This window comes from Salmo salar, chromosome 02 (assembly GCF_965601325.2).
Source record: "Salmo salar chromosome 02, fSalSal1, whole genome shotgun sequence".
Lineage (NCBI taxonomy): Eukaryota > Metazoa > Chordata > Actinopteri > Salmoniformes > Salmonidae > Salmo > Salmo salar.
The window spans coordinates 82,529,101-82,544,183 of NC_138292.1; the positions used below are offsets into that span (position 1 = coordinate 82,529,101).

At 43.6% G+C, this 15,083-nt stretch overlaps 1 protein-coding gene and 1 long non-coding RNA gene across 2 annotated transcripts in view; one reads left to right on the plus strand and one right to left on the minus strand.

Moving 5' to 3' along the window:
• Window positions 1–10,645, minus strand: part of LOC106591818 (uncharacterized) — a 30,671-nt gene extending 20,026 nt beyond the window's left edge. Inside the window, exon 1 of the mRNA XM_045713133.2 lies at window positions 9,787–10,645. Coding sequence (XP_045569089.2) covers window positions 9,787–10,393 — 607 coding nt within the window. The 5' untranslated portion in view covers window positions 10,394–10,645. The remainder of the gene's footprint in view (window positions 1–9,786) is intronic.
• Window positions 4,502–5,800, plus strand: LOC145864017 (uncharacterized). The gene is made up of 3 exons (XR_014382609.1): window positions 4,502–4,531; window positions 4,648–4,728; window positions 5,655–5,800. It is a non-coding gene; the product is annotated as an uncharacterized LOC145864017 (long non-coding RNA).
• Window positions 10,646–15,083: the final 4,438 nt, after the last annotated feature.

A 15,083-nucleotide genomic window follows, 5' to 3' on the forward strand; every position in this document is an offset into this window, starting at 1 on the left:
GTGTGGCCTCCACGTGCCTGTATGACCTCCCTACAATGCCTGGGCATGCTCCTGATGAGGTGGCGGATGGTCTCCTGAGGGATCTCCTCCCAGACCTGGACTAAAGCATCCGCCAACTCCTGGACAGTCTGTGGTGCAACGTGGCGTTGGTGGATGGAGCGAGACCTGATGTCCCAGATGTGCTCAATTGGATTCAGGTCTGGGGAACGGGCGGGCCAGTCCATAGCATCAATGCCTTCCTCTTGCAGGAACCGCTGACACACTCCAGCCACATGAGGTCTAGCATTGTCTTGCATTAGGAGGAACCCAGGGCCAACCGCACCAGCATATGGTCTCACAAGGAGTCTGAGGATCTCATCTCGGTACCTAATGGCAGTCAGGCTACCTCTGGCGAGCACATGGAGGTCTGTGCGGCCCCCCAAAGAAATGCCACCCCACACCATGACTGACCAACCGCCAAACCGGTCATGCTGGAGGATGTAGCAGGCAGCAAAACGTTCTCCACGGCATCTCCAGACTCTGTCACGTCTGTCACATGTGCTCAGTGTGAACCTGCTTTCATCTGTGAAGAGCACAGGGCGCCAGTGGCCAATTTGCCAATCTTGGTGTTCTCTGGCAAATGCCAAACGTCCTGCACGGTGTTGGGCTGTAAGCACAACCCCCACCTGTGGACGTCAGGCCCTCATAGAGTCTGTTTCTGACACATGCACATTTGTGGCCTGCTGGAGGTCATTTTGCAGGGCTCTGGCAGTGCTCCTCCTGCTCCTCCTTGCACAAAGGCGGAGGTAGCGGTCCTGCTACTGGGTTGTTGCCCTCCTACGGCCTCCTCCACGTCTCCTGATGTACTGTCCTGTCTCCTGGTCGCGCCTCCATGCTCTGGACACTACGCTGACAGACACAGCAAACCTTCTTGCCACAGCTCGCATTGATGTGCCATCCTGGATGAGCTGCACTACCTGAGCCACTTGTGTGGGTTGTAGACTCCGTCTCATGCTACCACTAGAGTGAAAGCACCGCCAGCATTCAAAAGTGACCAAAACATCAGCCAGGAAGCATAGGAACTGAGAAGTGGTCTATGGTCACCACCTGCAGAACCACTCCTTTATTGGGGGTGTCTTGCTAATTGCCTATAATTTCCACCTGTTGTCTATTCCATTTGCACAACAGCATGTGAAATTTATTGTCAATCAGTGTTGCTTCCTAAGTGGACAGTTTGATTTCACAGAAGTGTGATTGACTTGGAGTTACATTGTGTTGTTTAAGTGTTCCCTTTATTTTTTTGAGCAGTGTATTTGGTATTTTATTAGGATCCCCATTAGCTTTTGCAAAAGCAGCAGCTACTCTTCCTGGGGTCCACACAAAACATGAAACATAATACAGAATGACATCATTAGACAAGAACAACTCAAGGACAGAACTACATACATTTTTAAAAAGGCACACGTAGCCTACATATCAATGCATACACACAAACTATCTAGGTCAAATAGGGGAGAGGCGTTGTGCCACGAGGTGTTGCTTTATCTGATTTCTGAGCCAGGTTTGCTGTTTATTTGAGCAGTATGAGATGGAAGGAAGTTCCATGCAATAAGGGCTCTATATAATACTGTACGTTTTCTTGAATTTGATCTGGAGACTATGAAAAGACCCCTGGTGGGATAAGTGTGTGTGTCAGAGCTGTGTGTAAGTTGACTATGCAAACAATTTGGGATTTTCAACACATTCATGTTTCTTTATAAAAAAAAAAAGAAGTGATGCAGTCAGTCTCTCCTCAACTCTTAGCCAAGAGAGACTGGCATGCATAGTATTTATTTCAGCCCTCTAATTACAATTAAGAGCAAAACGTTCCGCTCTATTCTGGGCCAGCTGCAGCTTAACTAGGTCTTTCCTTGCTGCACTGGACCACACGACTGGACAATAATCAAGATTAGACAAAACTAGAGCCTGCAGAACTTGCTTTTTGGAGTGTGGTGTCAAAAGAGCAGAGCATCTCTTTATTACGGCTAGACCTCTCCCCATCTTTACAACCACTGAATCTATATGTTTTGACCATGACAGTTTACAATCTAAAGTAATGCAAGTAATTTAGTCTCCTCAACTTGTTCAACAGCCACACCATTCATTACCAGATTCAGGTGAGGTCTAGCACTTCGGGAATGATTTGTACCAAATACAACGCTCTTAGTTTTAGAGATGTTCAGGGCCAGTTTATTACTGGCCACCCATTCCAAAACAGACTGCAACTCTTTGTTAAGGGTTTCAGTGACTTCATTAGCTGTGGTTGCTGATGCATATATGGTTGAATCATCAGCATACATGGACACACATGCTTTGTTTAATGCCAGTGGCAGGTCATTGGTAAAAAATAGAAAAGAGTAGAGGGCCTAGAGAGCTGCCCTGCGGTACACCACACTTTACATGTTTGACATTAGAGACGCTTCTATTAATGAAAACCCTTTGAGTTCTATTAGATAGATAGCTCTGAATCCACGATAAGGCAGAGGTTGAAAAGCCATAGCACATACGTTTTTTCAACAACACGTTATGGTCAATAATATCAAAGGCTGCACTGAAATCTAACAGTACAGCTCCCACAATCTTCTTATTATCAATTTCTTTCAACCAATCATGAGTCATTTGTGTCAGTGCAGTACATGTTGAGTGCCCTTCTCTATTAGAGGTCGACCAATTAATCGGAATGGCCGATTAATTAGGTTTGATTTCAAGTTTTCATAACAATCGGTAATCGGTATTTTTGGACACCGATTTGCCGATTTATTTATTTATAAAAAAAAAAAAATGTACACCTATATTTAACTAGGCAAGTCAGTTAAGAACACATTCTTATTTTCAATGACGGCCTAGGAATGGTGGGTTAACTGCCTTGTTCAGGGGCAGAACGACTGATTTTTACCTTGTCAACTCGGGGATTCAATCTTGCAACCTTACGGTTAACTAGTCCAACGCTCTAACCACCTGCTTTACATTGTACTCCACGAAGAGCCTGCCTGTTAGGCGAATGCAGTAAGAAGCCAAGGTAAGTTGCTAGCTAGCATTAAACTTATCTTATAAAAAACAATCAATTAATCAATCATAATCACTAGTTAACTACACATGGTTGATGATATTACTACTTTATCTAGCCTGTCCTGCATTGCATATAATCGATGCAGTGCGCATTCGCGAAAAAGGACTGTCATTGCTCCAACATGTACCTAACCATAAACATCAATGTCTTTCTTAAAATCAATACACAAGTATATATTTTTAAACCTGCATATTTAGCTAAAAGAAATCCAGGTTAGCAGGCAATATTAACCAGGTGAAATTGTGTCACTTCTCTTGCATTCATTGCACGCAGAATCAGGGTATATGCAACAGTTTGGGCCGCCTGGCTCGTTGCGAACTAATTTGCCAGAATTTTACGTAATTATGACATAACATTGAAGGTTGTGCAATGTAACAGGAATATTTAGACTTAGGGATGCCACCCGTTAGATAAAATACGGAACGGTTCCGTATTTCACTGAAAGAATAAACATTTTGTTTTCGAGATGATAGTTTCCGGATTCGACCATATTAATGACCTAAGGCTCGTATTTCTGTGTGTTTATTATATTATAATTAAGTCCATGATTTGATAGAGCAGTCTGACTGAGCAGTGGTAGGCACCAGCAGGCTCGTAAGCATTCATTCAAACAGCACTTTTGTGCGTTTTGCCAGCAGCTCTTCGCAATGCTTCAAGCGTTGCGCTGTTTATGACTTCAAGCCTATCAACTCCCAAGATTAGGCTGGTGTAACCGATGTGAAATGGCTAGCTAGTTAGCGGGGTGGGCGCTAATAGCATTTCAAACGTCACTCGCTCTGTGACTTGGAGTAGTTGTTCCCCTTGCTCTGTATGGGTGACGCTGCTTCGAGGGTGGCTGTTGTCTATGTGTTCCTGGTTCGAGCCCAGGTAGGAGCGAGGAGAGGGACGGAAGCTATACTGTTACACTGGCAATGCTAAAGTGCCTATAAGAACATCCAATAGTCAAAGGTATATGAAATACAAATCGTATAGAGAAATAGTCCTATAAATCCTATAATAACTACAACCTAAAACTTCTTACCTAGGAATATTGAAGACTCATGTTAAAAGGAACCACCAGCTTTCATATGTTCTCAGCAAGGCACTTAAACGTTAGCTTTCTTACATGGCACATTTTGCACTTTTACTTTCTTCTCCAACACTTTGTTTTTGCATTATTTAAACCAAATTGAACATGTGTCATTATTTATTTGAGGCTAAATTGATTTTATTGATGTATTATATTAATTTAAAATAAGTGATAATTCAGTATTGTTGTAATTGTCATTATTATAAATAAAAAATGTAAAAAATTAAAACGGCCGATTAATCGTATCGGTTTTTTTGGTTCTCCAAAAATCGGTATCGCCGTTGAAAAATCATAATCGGTTGACCTCTATTCTCTATAAGCATGCTGAAAGTCTGTTGTTAATTTGGTGGCACTGGAATCCTCATCTCTCCCAAGTGGACATTCTCTCTTTCTCCCCTGACCCATCTGTCTATCTCCTCATTTGAATTCCATGCTGTCACAGTTACCAGCCCTTTCAAGCTTAACATCCTTATCATTTATCGCCCTCCAGGTTCCCTTGGAGAGTTCATCAATGAGCTTGACGCCTTGATAAGTTCCTTTCCTGAGGATGGCTCACCTCTCACAGTTCTGGGTGACTTTAACCTCCCCACGTCTACCTTCGACTCATTCCTCTCTGCCTCCTTCTTTCCACTCCTCTCCTCTTTCGACCTCACCCTCTCACCTTCCCCCCCTACTCACAAGGCAGGCAATACGCTTGACCTCATCTTTACTAGATGCTGTTCTTCCACTAATCTCATTGCAACTCCCCTCCAAGTCTCCGACCACTACCTTGTATCCTTTTCCCTCTCGCTCTCATCCAACACTTCTCACTCTCCCCCTACTCGGATGGTATTGCGCCGTCCCAACCTTCGCTCTCTCTCTCCCGCTACTCTCTCCTCTTCCATCCTATCATCTCTTCCCTCTGCTCAAACCTTCTCCAACCTATCTCCTGATTCTGCCTCCTCAACCCTCCTCTCCTCCCTCTCTGCATCCTTTGATTTCCTCTGTCCCCTATCCTCCAGGCCGGCTCGGTCCTCCCCTCCTGCTCCGTGGCTCGACGACTCACTGCGAGCTCACAGAACAGGGCTCCGGGCAGCCGAGCGGAAATGGAGGAAAACTCGCCTCCCTGCGGACCTGGCATCCTTTCACTCCCTCCCCTCTACATTTTCCTCTTCTGTCTCTGCTGCTAAAGCCACTTTCTACCACTCTAAACTCCAAGCATCTGCCTCTAACCCTAGGAAGCTCTTTGCTACCTTCTCCTCCCTCCTTAATCCTCCTCCCCCTCCCCCCCCCTCCTCCCTCTCTGCGGATGACTTCGTCAACCATTTTGAAAAGAAGGTTGACGACATCCGATCCTTGTTTGCTAAGTCAAACGACACTGCTGGTCCTGCTCACACTGCCCTACCCTGTGCTTTGACCTCTTTCTCCCCTCTCTCTCCAGATGAACTCTCGCGTCTTGTGACGGCCGGCCGCCCAACAACCTGCCCACTTGACCCTATCCCCTCCTCTCTTCTCCAGACCATTTCCGGAGACCTTCTCCCCTACCTCACCTCGCTCATCAACGCATCCTTGACCGCTGGCTACGTCCCTTCCGTCTTCAAGAGAGCGAGAGTTGCACCCCTTCTGAAAAAACCTACACTCGATCCCTCCGATGTCAACAACTACAGGCCAGTATCCCTTCTTTCCTTTCTCTCCAAAACTCTTGAACGCGCCGCGCTTGGCCAGCTCTCTTGCTATCTCTCTCAGAATGACCTTCTTGATCCTAATCAGTCAGGTTTCAAGACTGGGCATTCAACTGAGACTGCTCTTCTCTGTGTCACGGAGGCTCTCCGCACTGCTAAAGCTAACTCTCTCTCCTCTGCTCTCATCCTTCTAGACCTATCTGCTGCCTTTGATACCGTGAACCATCAGATCCTCCTCTCCACCCTCTCCGAGCTGGGCATCTCCGGCACCGCGCACGCTTGGATTGCGTCCTACCTGACAGGTCGCTCCTACCAGGTGGCGTGGCGAGAATCTGTCTCCGCACCACGTGCTCTCACCACTGGTGTCCCCCAGGGCTCTGTTCTTGGCCCACTCCTATTCTCGCTATACACCAAGTCACTTGGCTCTGTCATATCCTCACATGGTCTCTCATATCATTGCTATGCAGATGACACACAATTAATCTTCTCCTTTCCCCCTTCTGACAACCAGGTGGCGAATCGCATCTCTGCATGTCTGGCAGACATATCAGTGTGGATGACGGATCACCACCTCAAGCTGAACCTCGGCAAGACGGAGCTGCTCTTCCTCCCGGGGAAGGACTGCCCGTTCCATGATCTCGCCATCACGGTTGACAACTCCCTTGTGTCCTCCTCCCAGAGTGCTAAGAGCCTTGGCGTGACCCTGGACAACACCCTGTCGTTCTCCACCAACATCAAGGCGGTGACCCGATCCTGTAGGTTCATGCTCTACAACATTCGCAGAGTACGACCCTGCCTCACACAGGAAGCGGCGCAGGTCCTAATCCAGGCACTTGTCATCTCCCGTCTGGATTACTGCAACTCGCTGTTGGCTGGGCTCCCTGCCTGTGCCATTAAACCCCTACAACTCATCCAGAACGCCGCAGCCCGTCTGGTGTTCAACCTTCCCAAGTTCTCTCACGTCACCCCGCTCCTCCGCTCTCTCCACTGGCTTCCAGTCGAAGCTCGCATCCGCTACAAGACCATGGTGCTTGCCTACGGAGCTGTGAGGGGAACGGCACCTCCGTACCTTCAGGCTCTGATCAGGCCCTACACCCAAACAAGGGCACTCCGTTCATCCACCTCTGGCCTGCTCGCCTCCCTACCTCTGAGGAAGCACAGTTCCCGCTCAGCCCAGTCAAAACTGTTCGCTGCTCTGGCACCCCAATGGTGGAACAAGCTCCCTCACGACGCCAGGACAGCGGAGTCAATCACCACCTTCCGGAGACACCTGAAACCCCACCTCTTCAAGGAATACCTGGGATAGGATAAAGTAATCCTTCTAACCCCCCCCTTAAAAGATTTAGATGCACTATTGTAAAGTGGCTGTTCCACTGGATATTATAGGTGAATGCACCAATTTGTAAGTCGCTCTGGATAAGAGCGTCTGCTAAATGACTAAAATGTAAATGTAAATGTAAATTTGTTTACAGAGAAATAGCATTGTATTTGGTCAAACACAATTATTTCCAACAGTTTGTTAAGTGCTGGCAGCAAGCTTATAGGTCTGCTGCTAGAACCAGTAAAGGTCACTTTACCACTCTTGGGTAGCGGAATTACTTTGGTTTCCCTCCAGGCCTGAGGAGGACAAAGACATTCCTCTAGCCTCAGATTAAAAATATGACAGATAGGAGTGGCTTTAGAGTCAGCCACCATCCTCAGTATCTTTCCATCCAAGTTGTCAATGCCAGGAGGTTTGTCATTATTGATCGATAACAATTTTTCCACCTTCCCCATTAACTTTGCAAAATTCAAACTTGGACTGCTTTTCTTTCTTTCATTTTTAATTTTTTTTTTTATGCATGAATATAATTGCTCACTGTTTGTCGTGAGAATTTCCTGCCTAAGTTTGCCCACTTTGTCAATGAAATAATCATAAAAATAATTGGCAACATTAAATGGTTTTGTAATGAACATGCCATCTGATTCGATAAAAGACGGAGTTGAATGTCTTTCTGCCCATAATTTCATTCAAAGTACTCAAGTTTTTTCCCATAATTCTTTATATCATTGATCTTGGCTTCATAACGTTTATTATGTTTGTTGAGTTTAGTCACATAATTTCTCAATTTGCAGTAAGTAAACTAGTCAGATGTACAGACTTATTAGCCACTCCTTTTGCCCCATCTCTTTCAACCATACAGTTTTTCAATTCCTCATCAATCCATATACATCTACATGATGTATTGTTACACCATGTAGAAGTATAGACCTAGTCTGTTCATTATATACATCTACATGATGTATTGTTACACCATGTACGAGCACTTTAGACCTAGCTGCTCATTTTGATATCTGTTTGACTGTTGACATTTCCATTCTATGCATCCACTGCCCCACAGCCCAGGCAGGCAATTCATAAACTAATCTCCACTGGAAAAAGGTATCTAGACATTTTTACCCCATGCTTTTAGTCCAACATTTGGTTTGCAACATTTGTATAAACTATCTGCCTCGCCAACAATGTTGCAATTTAGAAATGCGATCTACACCCTGCCTTAGAGAATAAACATCACCGGATGAGAGCAACCTTTTCTGAGCCACTCAAAATCAATCATCACCATCACTATTATGGATACATTTAAAGAAATTTCAATAGAAAAAAAGTTCGACGAAATTGCATCTGGTTTGCTGTCATTCCAGCTTCAGAGTTTGATGTGATTGTGTTAACTAGCTAGCAATGGAGATGCACGTTAGCCAGCCTGCATAGCAACCATTTCTGTTTAGAACAAACAACCAGTGTGCTTGGCTAGAAACTATGCCAATAGAAGGGACAACCAGTGCTTTTGTCTCTAAACCTCAGAAAATATAACTAAATACTGGCTTATTTCCGGACTACAGTGCATTTGGGAAAGTATTCAGACCCTTCCCTTTTCCCACATTTTGTTACGTTACAGCCTTATTCTAAAATTGATTAAATTATTTATTTTCCTCTTCAATCTACACACAATACCCCATAATGACAAAGTGAAAAAAGGTTTAAGGCTGTAACGTAACAAAATGTGTTAAAAGTTAAAGGGTCTGACTCAACATTAGTCGACATTGACAGGATCGCTCCAAACAAGACAATTAATAAATTGACCAAACTCGTAAATAGAATGAAATAATCCAAAACTTGCAAACAACATGTCCACACCGACAATGACAACGGTACACGACTATAAATAATTTTTTTAATGCATTAAACAGAAATTACCATAAACAAACATTGTAGATGAGAAATTATGGGTAATTGTAGGCTACTACTGGCGATTTGTGTAATGGGGAATTGATAGACTAACAATCAAAGGGCAAAAACAATTCAATGAGTTAAATTCAGAATTGACCAAAGTTAGCTCGCTAACTATCTCGCTACGTAGTTTCCCTTCAAACGGGGTACGACAGTTGAACTAAATGTATTGGGCATTAATAAATTATAGTCTCCAAGAATCAATGGATATGCCTTTATTAGCCCAAACGTAGACCCCTTTTTATTAATTATTAGCCCAAACGTATACCACGGGAGGTGGTAGCATCGAACAATTTGACTTAATTATTTCCTAGGCACTGCTCGGTGATGTAAGGGACGACCTTTTAAAGAAACACTGCATACTGACTATGAATATTCATTCTGACATAGAACACGTGCTGCTACACGGATACAGATTTGGTCGCTATGGAATCCAACGCATTCGCTATGGAACGCCAGAGACCCAATCTTATTAATACATGAACTAATGAATAAAGGGGTCTAAGTTCGAGCAAGGCATATATATCATTACTTTAAAAATCCCCCAAATGCATGGAACAATCACAAATTGGTCCTTTAACAATTCCTACAGTACTGAACAACATATTCATGTGTAGAACTTCAATAGAATGCCCCTTTAAAACCACACATTAGTTCAAGAACTGCATAGTTTGTGCCCCTATTTTAAGACGGTACTCACTGGTGTTAATCGGATCTTCAGGCTCCTCCTCCTCATCTCCGTCTTCTTTTACTCCCAAAATGTCTTTCTCTTTTGAGATCGCTTCCTCTTCCACTCCAAAAGGTTCTTCCATTATAACATCCTCATTTTCATTTAATGTGATAGCCTCCTCTTCCGCTCCAAAAGGTTCTTTCTCTTCAACATCTTCTTCTTCTTTCAATGTGATAGCCTCCTCTTCCTCCTTTTTAATTCTGAAAGCGTCTACCACCTCCTCTTCCATTGTGACAGCCTCTACGCCCTCTTCCTTTTTCACCCCAAAAGGCTCGTTCACTTCTTGGACTGTTACATCCTCTTCCTCCTCTTTTATTCTGAAATCTTCTTCCACTGTGACAGCCTCTATGCCCTCTTCCACTCCAAAAGGTTCTTTCTCTTCTTTCACTGTAACATAATTTTCTTCTTTCAATGTGATAGCCTCCTCTTCTTCCGTTTTCACTCTGAAAGCTTCTTCCTCTTCTTTCACTGTAATATCCTCCTCTTCTTTTACGACAATGTTCAGACCCAGAGCTTCTTTCTCCATCCAGCAGAGCTTCTGTTCTGTAGCAGGGGGGGAGTAGCTTAGTGAACTCATGGTCGGGGATGTTAGTTAGCTAGCTAGCTAGCTAGTTAGCATTTGCTACTAGCCTGGTGCTGGTATACCTTTTTTGACAAATTGGTAAATTTTACAAGCAAATGACTTTTACCTTAATACGTACACATAATTGTCTTTAAAACACGTATTAATATACACAAGAACGGTCTAAAGAGCTTCAACGTTTCGCTTTTATGTTGACAAGCAAGCTATCGAAATGGTTGAATAAGTAGCCTTGTTGGTCGTTGAAGAAGCGTCCAGTCCCGTCCACTAGATTATACGTCACGCAAGAAGTACCACATGAAAGACTCACATTGCCATCTGTTGACTGGAGTGCGTAACGCAGTTTCGACAAATATTCATGACATTGTTAATTCTGGCAAACAATTTCAAAATAAGTAATTTAAAAACAACCAGTTTGAAAAAGGATCTTGACAAACATAAAAAATAAAAACAGTTTGTGTAGGGGGGGGGGGGGGGGTCATCTTAAAAGTAGAGAGCCTGTACCAATCCCAAAATCATCCCCTACAACCTATGCCCTTGTGGACAACTGAGGGGGATATGATTCGTATAAGATTGGCCCAAGCGCTCCACTTCTAAATTGACCCACTTTATGACAACAGTTTTTTTTTTAATGGACCCTTGAAGCTGACCCTTTTTTTTTATCTGAGATTAATTGCTGCTCTGGAATGTCTCCTGTTGTCATATTTCAATAACACTGTTTTCTGAGTGTCATATTTCAAGAACACAGTAAAACATTTGTGATAGAAAAGTCTGACTGTCTCTATTATCATTCAGTAGGTCCCATAGAATTATATTGTCACTCCCAGTAAGGTCAACTTTGAGTGATTGATATCCCAGGCTTATATGCGCTGTACTCAGGAGCCTGGGGACAAGGTGTCTGTGTATTGACCATGTTGAGTGGTTAATGTGTGGTCTATCTATGGTTAGTGGGAGCTGGGGTGCAGACGGTAAGAGGAGGTGGAGAGAACGGTGAGAGGTGGTGGTTGGAGGTGGAAAGGACGGTGGGAGTGGAGAGAGTGAGGACAGTGGGAGTGGAGGTGGTGGAGGTGTTTGGTGTGGAAAGGACAGTGGTGGAGGTATTTGGGGTGGAGCGGACGGTGGGAGTGGAGGTGTTTGTGGTGGAGAGGACTGTAAACTCAGTGGAGGACATCCCAGCCACTTGGCAGTGTTGGCACTGCTACTTCCTACCTGACGGGTAAGATGACATCACTTCTAATTATACAATCAAACTAAATTACATGGTTATTATATATGGCCCTTTTTTATTTTGTTACATCAGTCATTGTCACAAAGTGCTTTTACAGTAACCCGGCCTACACCAGAGAATCCCAGGACATACAGGGCACCACTGCTGCTGCCATCTCGTTTTCCCTGTGTGATGTCATATCCTGTTCCTGTTTATGCACCTAGCCTGCCGAGTGCCGGTGGGCTCTTCCGTCAACATGAGGCTCCTGCTGCTCCCGCCCCTAATACACCCACACACAATTAGGAACGCTCCCCTATTTCCATGTTTGTGTGTATGAGTGTTGTGTGCCAGAGAAGAGGAGTCTGGTATGGGGGGAGGACATAGTGTTTCCCTACACCCTACCATTACCCCCCCTACTGTCACCTTAACCCCCTTACTGTTAAACCACAAAAGCGACATTGCTTTTGTTGAATAAACCTGGGTCAATGGAAACCTGCATACTGTCTTGCTGGAAGATCCACTTGTGGCTAAGTTTTACCAGGTATACTAATAGAAAACAAAATATCTTACACACTAAGGACCCGGGGAAGAGTTGCAGGGTAGAGGAGGACAGAAGAATGTGCCTATTTGAAAGATAGATAAAAAATAAAAAAAAATGTAACTCATGACGTAATGCTAGAAAAGGTTGGAGACCCCTGCTCCAGGGCAGAATGGTTGGAGACCCCTGCTCCAGGGCAGAAAGGTTGGAGACCCCTGCTCCAGGGCAGAAAGGTTGGAGACCCCTGCTCCAGGGCAGAAAGGTTGGAGACCCCTGCTCCAGGGCAGAAAGGTTGGAGACCCCTGAAGAATGGGTCTGTGTTCTATGACTGGACAGTTCAGATGGCTGATCCTTTTTACTGGAAAATGGGTCTGTGTTCTATGATTGGGTGTTTCGGGTCTCTGGTTGGCCTTTAGTGTATTGATGTGTATAGATTGTTGTTGTAACCACAGGGCTGATCTATAAAGAGAGACCTTGGTCTGTAAATGTTAAAGAAATAAAAATGTGTATTGATGTGTATAGTTGTTGTATCCACAGGGCTAATCAATAAAAGAGACCTTGGTCTGTAAATGCTAAAGAAATACAAAAGTATTGATGTGTATAGTTCTTGTAACTACAGGGCCATCTATAAAATATACCTTGGTCTCAGCATGACTAAAGGTTAAATACATTTAAAAAACACCACAACAAATCAGTGTCCTCAGTTCTGGTACCTTCAGTCTGGCGTCAGACCAGATATAAGATTGATATAAGAACATTCCAGAACATTCAGTATCAAGTCAAGTGACCATCAGCCCATACACAAATAAAGTGTCGCACTTAAGATCAGTGGAAATAATGTGTATTACAGACAGGGAAAACATAGAAATAAGCTAAGCATTGTGTTAATTACTCTTAACTGAATATAAACTGCATTCATCTTAAATGTCCCCAATACAGCTTGATTTTGTTTTCTGTTGCAAAACATTTCACTATGGTGTGCACTAATGAATATGACCCTGAATTAAATCTCCCCATGATAAATTTGTCTTCCTGTGAGGTTGAATCCAAATCAGATCCCTCGACCTGAGGTCAAGTTTATTACTACGACAAAGACAAACTGTGCGACTGTCACGCCCTGATCCGTTTCACCGGTCTTTGTGATCGTCTCCACCCCCCTCCAGGTGTTGCCCATCTTCCCCATTATCCCGTGTATTTATACCGGTGTTCTCTGTTTGTCTGTTACCAGTTCTTTTTGTTTCTTCAAGCCTACCAGCAGTTTTCCCTCGACTCCTGTCACTATTGTTCCTGTTTTCACCTTTCTGCCAGCCCCTTTGCCCCACTACTCTGGATTATTGACCCCTGCCTGCCTTGACCTGTCATTTGCCTGCCCTTGTTGCTGAAATAAACATTGTTACTTCGACAGTCTGCATTTGGGTCTTACCTTAAACATGATAGCGACAGCTAAAAGGGGTAGCTTAGTGAGCTCATGATCGAATGCGAGCTAGCTAGCATTTGCGTCTGCTCCTTTATACAGCCAGCTAGCTAACAAACAATGTAAATATGAAATGTAATGGGGTAACTAGTATATACGATGGAAGTGTGTTAAAACACAGTGGCTAATATATACGGAAAGCGTTCTAAAGAGGTACAATGTTTTGGTCATGCTGACTAGCTGTTCTTGTTGAAGTATTGAAATTCCCACAAAATAATGTTAACGTTCTCGGAACTATTTGAGAACATTCCCAATGTCAAACCATTCAGAGAACGTTCCTAGAACGTCACCAAACATTTAATTAAATAAAATCATGTTTGAACTTTTAGGAAACGTTCTGTTACAGTAATGAAATACCAAGAAAATTGTCAAGTTCCTTAAATTCGCGGAGAATGTTCCAAAGCCAATCAACTATACTGCACCATTCCCAGAACGTTGTGGAAAGTTTGAATGCAAAATAACCTTAAGATGACCATGCTCTTAGAAACATATGGTTCTCAGAACTTTGTTTTATCTTGGAAATGTCCATTGTTATCCACACAGAGTCCAGGATGGTAAGAGGTAACAGAAAGCATTGTAATCCAGGTGAGGTGTAACAGCTTCCAATCAATCAAATGTATTTATAAGCCCTTTTTTACATCAGCCGATGTTACAAAGTGTTGTACAGAAACCCAGCCTAAAACCCCAAACAGCAAGCAATGCAGATGTAGAAGCATGGTATCCAAGTGATATAGATGGCAAAAAGGGCAAATCCCAAAGTAAAAAAAAAAAAGAAAAGCATAAAATAGCAGTTTGTCAAAGGAAAATCTGTCTGACTCTAGCTAATGTTACCTGACCATCACTCCAGCTAGCGAGCCTTCACCAGGCTAGTTAAGGGCCATGGGCCACCAACAAGTGACGTTAGTTAGACAGGGATCTTATATTAAAAGTCACCAAGCATTGAGCTAAAGCTAGCAAGAAAAAAGAAACATAACTTCTGTCAGTTGAAAGATAATGCTGGGCTTACCTGTGATGTTGTACAAAACGATTTAAGTTAATAATTCATTTTGTGGAAATCCGTGTCAATGGTCTTTCATAGATAAAGTGACTTGCAAAGTCATTTGACTAAGTTTCTGATAAGGGCTGGGTTTAGTTCATTTGTAACCATCTACAAACATACTCCACGTGTGAGCTTATTACTTCCTGTTTATGACCTGTTGCTACAGTGGTTTACTTCTGTCTGCAATGCTGGATGGGCTGATGGTGAAACGGGGAGTAAGAAAATATATATATATATATATTTGATCTGAGTTCGGTAGCGATTAGCAAAGCCACTCTGACTGCCACCAAAGTGCTGTGAACTTGCTTTCATGTCGGGGGTTGTTGTTGGACGGCCCACGTGTCCCAGAGCCTGTGAGCTGTGCCAGAGACTGGGGGGAACGTGAGGTGTGCTCACTCAATTCATTCATATTTTTTAAAAGGAGCTAAA